We start from the raw sequence: 13837 nt of genomic DNA, 5'->3' as shown, positions 1-13837 counted from the left end.
TCAGTGTTTAACCTTGTTGATATTTGTGTATTTTTATCGCGTTATTCATAAATTCACTACAACCCTCAATCAGCTAATGATCATTTGTTTTAATCTGTCTTTTTGACCTATGTATTCGCAAGGGAACAGACATCAATTAACTAGGCAATTGAGGCTTGTAAAGTTCCATGAATTAAGGGATCAGAGTATATTCCTTGACGTCTATTTATTTCCTATTCCAGTCTTCCTACTGGCCGGGCTGACTTTCCTCATGCTGACATTAACCGTTTTCTACGACATCCCGCAACTGAACCTCAGCACAGTCTTCTCCTCCGTGAAGCTCGACGAGGACCCGGAGAAGATGCGTCTCAGTGGCTCCGGCGTCATGGGCCCCGGCTACGGTATCGGTGGCCTCGTCATGAGGGACGACTACAACCACCATGACCAGCGCCGGTCCGTCGTACACATTCGGCCACATTTGGACGACAGTCCCAGCCCTGAGGACACCACGCCTGTCCATGCTAGGGATATGAGGGTGCCCCATGTCCATTAAGCTGTTGTTGGACTTGCCTGGCAAAATGAACAAATTTAAACCAAAAGAAACAGTGAGTAGATCTTCATTGAGAAGGGACAAAGATCTAGAAAGTAAAAAAGATCGATCAGAGAGTCAGATTGGTTTGCTCTTGCTGTTTTTTGCTTGCACTGCAATTCACGAGATACCTACGTTTGTTTTGGAGTACGCGATTTTAAATTTTGCCTAGGCATGTCTTACAGTGTCAGGACAATTGGCTGTATTGACAGCATTTGCAAGGGAACAAAAAAAATGTCATTGCCAATTAGGAATCTCTTCACACTTCAGGATTCCTAAGTCTATGACTGTTCCCTGACAAAATGCTACGTAAAAAAAATTCTGACAATCATTTCTTTTTATGTAATGAATTTGGCACGGAGCTATTGGATTGGCATAATTCGAATTCCACCTATTTATGTAAAAAAATATAGTTCATATAGTATTTCTTATATAATGTTTGAAATATATTTCAATCTATTTAATACATGACTATGCTCTTTTTTATAAGAGCGCATTATTGCGGTAGGTATGGTTTTAATTTACCTAATTGTTTTGAGTATGAAAATGATTTCTTCTATAAATATAATTTTTGATATTATGACAAAGGTTTCATTATCAGTTAAAAACTATATATAATACATAAAAAAGACCATCAAACCAACTAACTTTAACAGCTTAAAATTAAAAGATTGTTGTTTCTTATAAAAAGTGTCAAAGTAGGTATCCATACGTTTATACCGTGCGAATAGGTAAATCCTCTTTTCCGCACTTGTATCGTAAATATTTATTTCGATGTAGACGGTAGACCTTCGGGCGCCCTCAGGAGTGAAATGCGCCGAAAATGCCTACTTTGGTACCTATGTGTATCTAATTCGTGCAAGGAAAATGTCATCTATGTTTCCTGCATGTTTGTACAGAACTTTACAAAATTAGTGTTGTAGATATGTCAATAAAAAACAGATTAATATTAAAATGGCTCTAAAATTAAACTCTGGAGAAATCGCATAAGTTCATAACGAATTTCTTAATTTTGAATGCGCAGTCTTCAAATAGATACTTACATGCTTCAAATATGTGACGTACCTAAATTATTTCACAAACATTGCACACGCTTTCACTTGTTTCCAGCGCATTATATCGATGACCGTCCTCTTAAAAAACTAACAGTGATGTTAACATACAGATGTAGTGCATAATTGTTTTCCATCGTATTTTCTCGGAAACGTTCGTATTTATCATGTTACTTCAGTCAACCTCAGTACTTTTTGTACTGAGACTGAGACTTGCAAGACACGTTCGTACGTTTCCGTGAAAATACGAAGGAAAATAATTATGCACTACTTACATCTGTACCTACATACCTAATACCTTGGAAAATTCGTCGAATTCACAACCGCTGGTGAAACTAGCTGAACTGAACACGTTAAGACTGACAAGGATTTAACAAATTTTCGCACTTTTCTATTTTCACATTAGATTTTGTATGGGGACTAAATGAACATAAAAATTTTTTCAAAAAAGTAGGTACCTACTCCGTTTCAGAGGGTAGTGCAAACTTATCTGTCGATCGTGTCTTTTTTTGCTCAATACAGACTCAACCTTAACGTCTGTTATTATAAATTATAAAAAGGTAACTTACTTATTTACTATTTCATTCCAGTACATACCCTAAAATTCTCACATTAGAAGTAGCACTATTAAGAACTTATATCATGCAAAAAACTACGTAAATTATTAAAAAACGATGACATTATACAGTTTATATCCGCTATCCTTATGTGCTAGGTATGGCAGTAAATAGACTGAACAACTTTAATCATTCTGATATCGTCGGGTGACAAGCAAAAGTCACTAACTAACACCATTGAAATTATTGGACAATAAACCATGTTACAAGTGTAATAAAGTGCATTGTTACTTTAATTTTTTGATAGTACTTAGTGACTTTTGCTTGTCACCCGACGATATGTAATTGTGTATACGGTTTACGGCGGTATTGTAGCATGATCCTATGGAATGAAACCAATGATGGTAATAATTCGACCATTTTTTAATTACCATTTAAAGAAAAGTGATTTTTAAATAATAATTGGAAAATAATTCAGATTTCTCAAACCAACCACCAAACATACATACATACATACATACATACATACATACATAGTCTGTCGCCTCAGTTTTATTGTATGACCAACTTCTTAATTAGAATCTCTCATTTATTTACATACAATATATATACAGTGGTACAACTAAACGAAATTAATAACTTGCTTAAATCTAAAATCTTGAAGTTTATTAAATTCACATTAAGCTAAGCAGAATTTTTGACGATGCATTCTTACTTTTCAAGTCACTAAAATATTTGTTCATACTCTCATAATCCATTTCCGTCAGTAAAAGAGGTGGCAGATTTGAAAAGTGCAGGGTTGGTCTCCAATCAAAAAATAAAAACACGCCATTTATCTGACATAATAATGTTGGCCAAACTATAGTACCTAACTATCATGTAGGTTTGTAGGTACTTTAGCTACAAATTAGACGAAAAAAATACTTACATACACAGTTTATAAGTACCTACAATATTAAGTATATTAATAGGTACTAGTTAAAAGGTACACCATTCTTTATTGAAGTAAATATTAATTACATACAAATAATAATGGTATATGTGCTGTAAGTATACACGAAATTTAAATTATCTTGTACCTATTTACCTAAAGTTTATTTACATTGTATTAACGTACGTATCAATTCGGTGTGATAGTTGACCAATAATTTAGTAGATTATCAGAGATTATCAAAAATATATATTATACATGTAATTATCTTTATTTAAATCCTTCAATGATAATATAGTAAGAAACGTAGAATGTTGTGGCGTAAAACGCAATTTAATTTGTACGTAGATAAACGCTTTTAGCCCATAGGTTTTGTAATTATATATATCACCAGGGAAGCTTATACCGAAAATTAACCGTTACTTTATCCTTATGATTTCATGATTACTTATGTTCTGTATTATGTATTTGGGAAGAATGGGAAGTATAATGTGCATTTAAATTCCCAAAAAGACGTACCTACAGATGTATATTATATATAGTGCATAATTATTTTCCATCGTATTTTCTCGGAAACGTTCGTATTTTTCATGCTAAGTACTTTAACAACGCCAGTACTTTTTGTACCGGGACTGACTGAAATAGCAAGACACGTTCGTACGTTTCCGTGAAAATACAATGGAAAATAATAATGCACTACTTACATCTGTACTGTAGGTAGTGTAGGTACCCTACTTTTCTATTTTGCTGTGCAGAAGGTGGTATACAGAAAGTGATCCCTTTTCGCCTAAACATCACAAATTTACCATTTGCATTTTAATCTTTCATCTAGTGTGGCTGTGACTGATTAAATTAATATCAAATGTGAATACATTACTATTTATAAAATCCACAAAGTACGATTAGCATACCTAGCAATAGTATATTCCGTTCACTTTGAATCGAAACGCAGTGACAATATTGTTGACTTATGACGAAAGAAACAAAATGTAAGTTTTTCTTAATAATTATAATGTAGGTAAACTACTACAATTAGAAAATTATCATTTGCCGCATCTATCTTATTAATCTTAATAATAGATGAAAGGAAATGAATCAGCTGATCGCTGAATCGCTGATTTAATGTGTAGGTATATTGGGCAATATCTATGAAAAGGGACCTTATTGTCGATGGCGCTTACGTCGGACAGCGTCGCGCAGCATAGTATTTATATCGGAGCATCCTTAGTAACGGCGTAAGCGCCATCGACAATAAGGTCCCTTTTCATAAATAATGTCACATTATAGTAGTGTATTTTTTATAAAAAAATCCGTACCTACATTTTTTTATTATTTAACGTAAAAAATTTAAAAACCAATGTAACATCTGATCGTACCTAATTATTGTATAAATTTAAATAAAAAATAGTATCCTATTATTGTGTGAGGGGTGTTTATTGTTCTATTATATGGATAGGATGTGGATAGGTACCTAAGTACCTAAGTGTTGTGCTAAGGATTCTATAAGTACTTACATTATAAAATTGCGCTTGCGCTCGTTGGCTGCGCACAAAGTTCCGACCGCCCCTACAACATGCAATGAAATAAACTTTTTATTTTCTTAATTAAGCACTAATAAAAACAAAGTTATTCGTTGAAAACATCGTCGTTCAAATTATGCCTTGTTGTGGGGATCGGCCAACGATAATCGCAAGCCATTTGTTGCAAAGTCTGTAGAAGCCTTATGCTATTTTACGAAAAAAAAAAACTTATAAAAAATTTTTTTTTACTATTATAACTGCTTATAGTCGAGCCACTTCGTCAGTAGAAAAGCGGCAAATTAAAAAAATGGAAATGTCATCCCATAGAAAATTTGACTTTCGCGCCTTTTGCCGTTTTTCTACTGACAAAGTTGTTTGACGGACTATAATTCCTTATTATTTTTAAATAAAAATGTAGTGGTTTATAAGAACTATTTCTACAGGGAGCTATCTTCGATTGTAAAAAAAATCTTTACTAACGCATGTTATTAAAAAAGATTTTACTGAGTAAAAGATTTTATTTCAAAAGTTACGAATAAAAATTATAAGTAGACTTATACAGATAGGTAATTAAAATAAGTAAATACATCGTTTTATAAAGTTAAGCATCAAAAGTTGTACTGGATATAAATTTAGCTGCCGTATAAAGATGTGTAAAGGCCAGTCCAGACGGGACAGTCAAATAGACCATTTGATCAGATAAAAAAATTGCCCTTAACTCACTTCCTGAGGGCTAACCCCTAACATCGAAAAAGTGAAAGATTGTCCATTAAATTGACAATTTAACCAGATTGTGCAAATGATTGTCCCATCTGAACACCCTAATAGTGGTCACGGCAAGTATTTATTAGAAAATATTGTTATTATTACCGTATACCTAACTTAAACAAAAAATATAAATAACTAATCGTTAAACTCACGTAAGTGTAGGTACATTTTTGTGTAGAATAGACACGTATAATTATACATTAGTGCAGAACAATAACACAAACATAAAATGCTTTAAGTGGATAACCGCAAATCAAATTAGACCCCAATCTGTACCCTACTTGAAATCATTCATAAATAAACCAGCTTGAAATGTGATACCACTTTTATTTCGATTTTCCCTAAAATTTAGGGCCAATGGGGCTAGGGTTGCCAGATCGAAAGGCGCTATTATCGGGAAACAATAGAAATTTTTCCGGATTTTGGGACTTAAGTCGGGAAAAAAAAACATTCAAATTAAAGTAATTGTATTAAAACAACGATATTTTACATTATTGGCACTACGTCAGCTCGCTCGCTCGACGACAGTTCGGAGCTTGAAATTATTATTAACTCACATTATAGACGGGTCTAACGCGAATTATATTCAATTACCTTTATTTACCGACGTTTCGACACAGGTTTCACTGGTCGTGGTCGCGGCTGACTGAACTGACTTGAAATTATTGTTTTAAAACGTGAAGCTGTTTTTCGGGACAGTTTACACTTTGTCGGGAATCGGGAACACACCGAACACATGCTAAAAATCGGGAGAATCCCGCCAAATCCCGACCATCTGGCAACCCTAAATGGGGCCCGAATGTTTATGTGAATGTTTCACCAAATATCAGCACATCGCTAACAACACCTATTTGAAAGTAAAAAACCGGACAAGTGTGAGTCGGACTCGCCCACCGAGGGTTCCGTACTTTTTAGTATTTGTTGTTATAGCGGCAACAGAAATACCTACATCATCTGTGAAAATTTCAACTGTCTATCACGATTCGTGAGATACAGCCTGGTGACAGACGGACGGACAGACGGACAGCGGAGTCTTAGTAATAGGGTCCCGTTTTACCCTTTGGGTACGGAACCCTAAAAATGACCGGTTCATATGCAAAAATATCAATAATTGAACATTTTTGGCAATTAGAGACAAAGTATACCTATCCTCTCTGTCTGTTTGAAATGAGAAAATCCTCCCTGTGCCAGACAATACTTTGTCAAGCCATTTCCGTCAGTAGAAAAGCACGGCAAATTAAAAAAAATATTCACGAAGTGTTATCGTCCCATGGAAAATTTGAATTTCGCGCCTTTTTCTACTGACGAACTTGTTTAACCGTGTATATTCTTTCAAATTTTCAATCAGGCCCGCCGACCATAAGCCTCCTCCACACTCGTGCGCGAATCGCGGCGCGAAGCCGCGAACGCGATTCACGCGCATAGTCTGGAGGGGGCTATACATGCTTTGCCGTACATGTCTAGATTTGGCCAAACCATAGATATAATATACTTAAAGATTACGTCTAAGCGAGCTGTCACTGGGACCACTTTTGTTTAGTGTACGATTAACAATGTGGAACCACCTTGCTATAGCCATGTCGATAAAGTCATATCGAAAAACTATCGACATTTCTTGCAATTTTAATTTTACTTCAAAGGTTTAACGATGCCTAAAATTAACAAAACCGCTTTTATTCTTTATTGTGGTTATCACATCACAATGTTATCGTCACGCCCCAGCAGGCAACCAAGGGAAAGTTCAGATATTTAATTAAAATACATAAATACCTACTAAAATATGTGTTCCGCAATAATTGAATTATTTTCTTATATTATAATATATTCATTATCCATTAGCATTTCAATTCTGTTTATGTTTAACGAAGATATTGAAGCTTCAATTAATCGCTATTGCGTTCCGCTGTGTAGCGTTTATCGATATATAACATGATTAAAATCGACTTTTGACATCCCTAAAAGAGCACACATATACGTTTTTGCGCACACATACACAACTTGGTTCCACCTAAAACGGGGACACCTTGATTTGAAGTCCATCTTGTCAACACTATGGTTGTCCTTTTTTGACACAGGAGGTGGCCATAAGAACTATGTGATAAAACAACATCATCTTGATTAGATCCCCACGAATTACGACTTTTTATTTTACGGGATTCGAGTAATTTTGTGGATGACGAGTGACGAGTGAGTACGCGTACCAAAATATTGCATTATTACCCAACTTACATAATTATGTATGTGAAGATTAAGCTCAATTGAATAATGCGAATCGGGTTATATATTTATTTATAAAGTCACATGACTATTTAATTTTCATCTTGCTCCGTATAGGCAAAATGGGGGAGGGGAGTTGGGTGCGCGGAAGGGAGTAAGCTTCTTACCAACAATTTATTTGTAAAAACTACGTCGCTCGTCGCTCGTCGTTGTAACCGGACTTGATGGATGAATTTTGTGTCAATTTCCGTTTAAAAGCGGTCGGTCGTAATCAAGGCCTGTTCACTTCCTAAGAAAGTTATGTCCCCAAATAATTGCGCATGTCTGCGCCTGAAGCTTCTATGTGTGCGTTGGCCTCTGAGAAAAAGTTGCGAGTAATAAAAATAAAAACATTTTTCTACAGCAACATTGCTCCCAATTCTGATTTAAATTATCACGAATTTTATATATTATTAATCATAAAACGAGTCTTAAAACGCTTAAAACTTAATTATACTCGATTAAGTTTTAAAATTGAATATTTGCTTCCAACTGTCTTTATCAATGTCCATAAAATATATGGAGGGTAGGTACGTCTACCCACCATAATACAAAAATATATTTGTCAATGACTTTGTCCAACTGCTGTGGTTAAAGTTCATAACGAAAATTTTATTTATTAAATCTACTACCACTAGACGACCACTACCGCGGTACTACCACTTAAGACTGTAAGTCTGTACCTACATGGATTACAGCAATGCACATAGAAAATGTGCTAAATGCGGAGCAACGGCTGTTGAAGCAGCCAGAGTGAAATTTACAGCTTTAGTGGGCTCAGAAGGAACCGAGTCATAACGCATCTGGAAAGCGTATTAATTAACCGTGAAGAAATGTAGGAATACAAGTTGGAAATCTGTGTAAAATGCCGTGTGTAAAGTGTAGTGTATCTGCGTGTAAAGTGTAATAGTAATAGGTAAGGTAGGCATGCCTAATGTTATTTGTATTATACTGAAAACTTTGTGAATGCGCTTTATTAATGTTTATTTTTTTATTAAGTTGTCAGAGTTTAATTTTCAGTGTATATTTCTATATGTACGAGTAAAACATTTTTTTAATAAATAAAATAATACAATGTTATAAACATAAATATGCCTTTTATTTAAATCAATTGATAATACCACAAACAAGGGGTCTTGCATATATTTCGTGATATGAAGATAACGGTGTTCTGCCTTTTCGCAGAACTATTTTTGGCGGAATTTCATTTGCCAACCAACATTTCGCCGACGTTTCACTTTGACAACTAACGATTAGCAAATTTTTGTATGACAACGTTTCAATTGGTAGAATTATTGTAAAGCAGATTATTATAACGCCTCTAAACTTTTGGGAGACTTATCATTTGTCAAATCTTTCACTTGGTCGAACAACTCTTGGACGAATAACGTTTCGTTGAAGCTACAGTTCGCTTTTCATACATTAGGCAAGTTACAAATAAGAAAAAGATACATACCAAACAATCAAAAATGGCCGAGTTGTTCGACTTTTTATAATGTATATTTTAATATTTGAAGCCAGTGGCAGTGAGCGAGCGAAGCGAGCGAGCAAGACCTTCCGGGGCAGAGCCGACTTGGATATGGTTAGGTTAGAAGACTAAGGCGGGAGCTTTGCTCCCGCCTTAGTCTTCGAGGTTATTTTTTTTTTCAACAACCTAAAAAACGTAATTACACAGCAACTTTCGGGTCAAATATCCCAACTTTCGTGTCAAATATCTCGGCCGTTTTTGATTTTAGAGAAAAGTTATTCCTACAAAACGGCCCCCCTTTGGCACAGTCTGACCAAATGAAACGATTTGTAGACAATAAACAACTAAAGTGTATATTATGCCAACTAAAACATTCTACGACATGAAAGTTGGCATTTTGAAAATTGGCATTATAAAACACAGACCAAACGTTTAGTTGGCAACTGTGCGGTTGGCAAATAAAAAAAAACCATTTGATAAATTGGGAAATGAAAATTCGGCGAAATAAAATTCCGCCAAACGTGAGTTGGGAAGTGATAATCGGCCATACCATTTTCGGCGATAAATAAGAGAACCGAAGATAACAAATATGTTTATCAACAGAATTACTACCTACCAATACCCGCCAGGCTAAACCGGTTGTCAACTTTAGTTCCATTGGTACACAAAGACTAGTATAAACGTATAAACGGTTGGGGACATTTTTTTGTATGGAGTTACCGTTCTTCTCCTAGTGAGTATTATATTCTTTGGTCGTAATAAACGGAGTCGTAATAAACGGTTGTACTTTCATAGTAGCTTGTACTAATACCAAACAAGTGCCTATAGTTACGTCGCTATAAGCGGTTGGTTGTTATATGCGAAGTCGCACTAACCGGACTCTACTGTAATTGCAATGCTAATGGATAAATATATAATAATATAATAAAATAATTGGGTAGGTAAAGTCGTTTGAAGATAGGCAAATTATATTTTTTTCCGATAGTATTTATTATAGCGATCACGGAAATGCAGCTCTTTTATTTTTATTTCATTTTATTGATTAAATATAATTTTTTAAATGATCGATATGATTTTGTGAGATGGAATGGCAGATTCGAATAATTCCTTTGCACGTAATAAATGGGACGAGATAGAAAAAAAAAACGATGTCAACTGTCAGTGTCACTTAGCTCTCATTCCCGAAAAATAACGGACAATAATGCAAACACACTATTTAACCAAATTATGGACAGACAATTTAAGGGATGGCTACAGGTCTACACAGATGCCTCTAAAATAAACCCAACAGAATCTGTAGGATCAGCGGTTTGGATCCCAAAATATAAAATAGTACTTAATAATAAAAGCCCTCCACAAGCCTCAATATTTACCGGCGAAGCAGTTGCTCTATACGAAGCTATCTCCTACATTCAATCGCATAATCAAGATAAAAGTATAATATTGACTGATTCTCTGAGCTGCTTACAGGACCTGAAGAGACTACCATTTCACTCCAAGGATAACTTCTACCTTACCTTAAAAATAAAAGATAAACTTAGAGAATGTCATGATGCCAATTTGCAAGTAGTCTTAGCATGGATCCCTAGCCACTCAGGCATATCTGGTAACGAGGTCGTGGACCAATATGCAAAAGCTGCCATACACCAGAGTTTCGCTTCTGACCAAAAATGCTTTACTCGAGACATAAGATCTTCGATAAGATGTCTGCTTTTTGAAAATTGGAATAAATCATGGCAACTCTCACGTAGAGCCAAGGGTCAACACTACGGTAACCTGCAACCAAATATCCCTCCTAAACCCTGGTTTTTCAAGCACAAAGGCTATTCTAAGGTAGCAACTTCGAATATTATCAGATTACGACTTGGACACATTTGTTCGCCAGTGCGCCTGGCCAAGATGCGAATAAGGGACAGCTCTATCTGTGAATGTGGATTGGACGAAGGTACTACTAACCATATACTTTTGGAATGCCCCTTAATACGTTATCCAATATATGATTTTCTCCCACGTGAGATAAGCCGTCCAATAAATATTAACTTCCTCTTAACTCTAGTGTATACCACATTTGGTGATATCTTAAATAAATTCCTGACTAAGAATGAGTTCAAACTGTGAAATATGAGTTTACTGACAGGTGATGGATCTAGTAAATGTTATAATAACCTTAATAATATATACATACATATACCTATATGTTGTTTGATTTGTGACGTCTTTAACTATTGGAAGTAGTCGTGTTGTCCGTAGGTTGAATGGCTTGTGTTTGTTTGTAGGGTGGATGGATACTCTACCGAACACCGTATATACATCACCGACGATCTATATCATACTGGCCGTGTGTTATCCAACCTCGACACTGGCGGAATCATCAAGCCCTGATGGAGCCATAATACACAAAAATTGATTGATTGAATAACGGACAAGCCTCATGTTACCTTGCGAATTGCTATTAATGTTATCATTGAGATTTTCGACGACCTCAGCACGACCCACGGACTTCTGATTCCCCACGACATCTGCGCGTATTTGGACAAAGATTGAATTTACTTTCGATAACTTGGCACTGCATAATTATTGGACAACGTTTTCTTCCCCACCCCTACACGACGGCCCCTGCGCTGACCCTTGGACAGAGTTTTGCAAGAAAAATAAGCGAGTTCATACGAGATTGCGAGCAGATTCTACAAATTTGAAATTATTATCATAACAGTGATAAGCACAATGCCGTTGAATTAGAGGAGCAATGGCCGTACAGGAGTACGTATCCGTGAAATACACATAAAACTTTCTTCACTTGTGTTTTGATTTTTATTATTAAATTGCCATGAGCTGTTAAGTTCGTAAACAAGAAATCGGTCTAATTTTTTCTAACAATTTCAACCATCTGTTAGTTTTGTGTGGTTATCCTCATTTTATGAATGTTGTTCTTATTTTCAGGTGGATGTAAACATTCATTGGCGGTATTATACTGATGGCTAATTAGAACCATTGAGCCATGACATACTTCCTTGCAGTGTTATTCGGCTAAGCCTCGAGCATCCTGTGAATCCGAAGGATATAATTATTTCCATAAAAAAGAGCAATCGAATTAGGACCAAGATATCCCGAGAATCTAAAGACATTTTATAAAAAATGCAATAAAATGAAAATGGGAGACTCTCTTATTTTAACAATGTTACAAGATCATGACAATGTTATGGTTTAAACTTATTAAAATTTTAAAACCAACATGTCTTTATCTTTGACTTGAAAATGTACAAATGATTTGGGTTAAGTTTTATGAAATGCAACTTATGCTAAAAATCTATTATTATTATAAAGCCCGCTCCACACTCGTGCGCGAATCGCGGCGCGAAGCCGCGAACGCGAGTCTGGAGTCGATTTCGCATATCAGCGAACTAGACTCCACACTCGCGTTCGCGGCTTCGCCCGCGATTCACGCGCATAGTCTGGAGGGCGCTTAATATGTCAAATTATCGTGAACTCGATGTTGCTTAAGGCGTATCCAGATTAGTCAATTTTTCGCCAATCTGATTAAATTGCCCGATCGAATCGGGACGTACGGACGCAAACGCCAATTTGGCTCGCCGAATTCAACCGCCGATAATGACCGATAAAATGAGGTGCGGACACAAGAACACCAATTTGTGAGGCTAGTATTTTCGTTATGGGGCATTTTTTCAATTTAAATGGCTGTAATATCACCATAAATCTGAAATTGGAGATTGACGCCAATTTCATTTCTGATCAAATCGTCGATTTGATCAGTCCCGTCTGGATACCGCTTTAGCACCGCGAAAAGCCTCCTCCAGACTATGCGCGTGAATCGCGGGCGAAGCCGCGAACGCAAGTGTGGCGTCGATTTCGCAGATTGTTCACGTCTTCGCGCCTTGTTCTCCGTTTTTTGTCGGTATTTCGGCCCGCGTCAAAAGCCCGCTCCACACTCGTGCGCGAATCGCGGCGCGAAGCCGCGAACGTGAGTCTGGAGTCGATTTCGCATATCAGCGAACTAGACTCCACACTCGCGTTCGCGGCTTCGCCCGCGATTCACGCGCATAGTCTGGAGGGCGCTAAAGGAGACGCGAAGCGCGAACTTGCAAGACTCCACATTACACACTATTATGGCTCTTCTGTGGCCAGATAAATATTAATTATATTATGATTATATTACATTAAGCAGCTATATTTTACGGTTTCACAAGAAATCAAAATGGAAAAACAGCTAAATCACGTATGATGCCATAGATAACTAACAGTTAAACTCGATCAGCTGATGCTTTTCCGCCATCTTGCCGCAAACCAAACTGCGAAATCGCCGTGAAGTGTGCGAGTGTGGAGTCATACGTCAACTTCGTGATATGTTCGCTCCGCGACGTCGCGGCGCGATTCACGCACATAGTCTGGAGGGGGCTAAAGGGCGTTGCGCGGTGCGCGCGGATCAAGCCCCCTACTCTGTCTGTTCTCTTTCACGGCGCAGCAACTAGTATCATTTCTATCTCCTTGCTCTTTTAAAAATGCCGTTTGTCAAAAAAGGACAACCATACTGTTGACAAGATGGACTTCAAATCCAAGTGGCCCCTTTTTAGGCGACCCAGGTTGTGCATGTGTGCGTAAAAACGTATATGTGTGCTCTTTTAGGGATGTGAAAAGTCGATTTTAATCATGTTATATATCGATAAACGCTACACAGCGGAACGAAATAGCGATTAATTGA

General features: G+C 36.6%; 2 protein-coding genes and 1 long non-coding RNA gene across 4 annotated transcripts in view; 2 read left to right on the top strand and 1 right to left on the bottom strand.

Annotated features, from left to right (window-relative positions):
• LOC134668103 (potassium channel subfamily K member 6-like) overlaps window positions 1-5714 on the top strand; it is a 117269-nt gene extending 111555 nt beyond the window's left edge. For both annotated transcript variants that reach the window (XM_063525597.1, XM_063525596.1), the window contains one exon: window positions 222-5714. In XM_063525597.1, coding sequence (XP_063381667.1) covers window positions 222-532 — 311 coding nt within the window. In that variant the 3' untranslated portion in view covers window positions 533-5714. The remainder of the gene's footprint in view (window positions 1-221) is intronic.
• Window positions 1-13837, bottom strand: part of LOC134668174 (uncharacterized) — a 764384-nt gene that overhangs the window by 651121 nt on the left and 99426 nt on the right. The window lies entirely within an intron of this gene.
• Window positions 9798-11529, top strand: LOC134668205 (uncharacterized). Its single transcript, XM_063525709.1, has 2 exons — window positions 9798-11065; window positions 11397-11529. Exons 1-2 carry the CDS (start codon window positions 10243-10245, stop codon window positions 11525-11527), a joined length of 954 nt encoding a protein of 317 aa, XP_063381779.1. The 5' UTR covers window positions 9798-10242; the 3' UTR covers window positions 11528-11529.

Source organism: Cydia fagiglandana, chromosome 10 (assembly GCF_963556715.1).
Source record: "Cydia fagiglandana chromosome 10, ilCydFagi1.1, whole genome shotgun sequence".
NCBI lineage: Eukaryota > Metazoa > Arthropoda > Insecta > Lepidoptera > Tortricidae > Cydia > Cydia fagiglandana.
The sequence above is the reverse complement of the archived record's forward strand: the minus strand, read 5'-3'. Positions and strand labels throughout refer to the sequence as shown.

Coding starts and splice junctions, on each gene's coding strand:
- LOC134668205 (XM_063525709.1), top strand. CDS start 10,243: ATGGGACGAGATAGAAAAAAAAAACGATGTCAACTGTCAGTGTCACTT. Junction 11,066..11,396: donor TGAATGTGGATTGGACGAAG/GTACTACTAACC, acceptor GTTTGTTTGTAG/GGTGGATGGATACTCTACCG.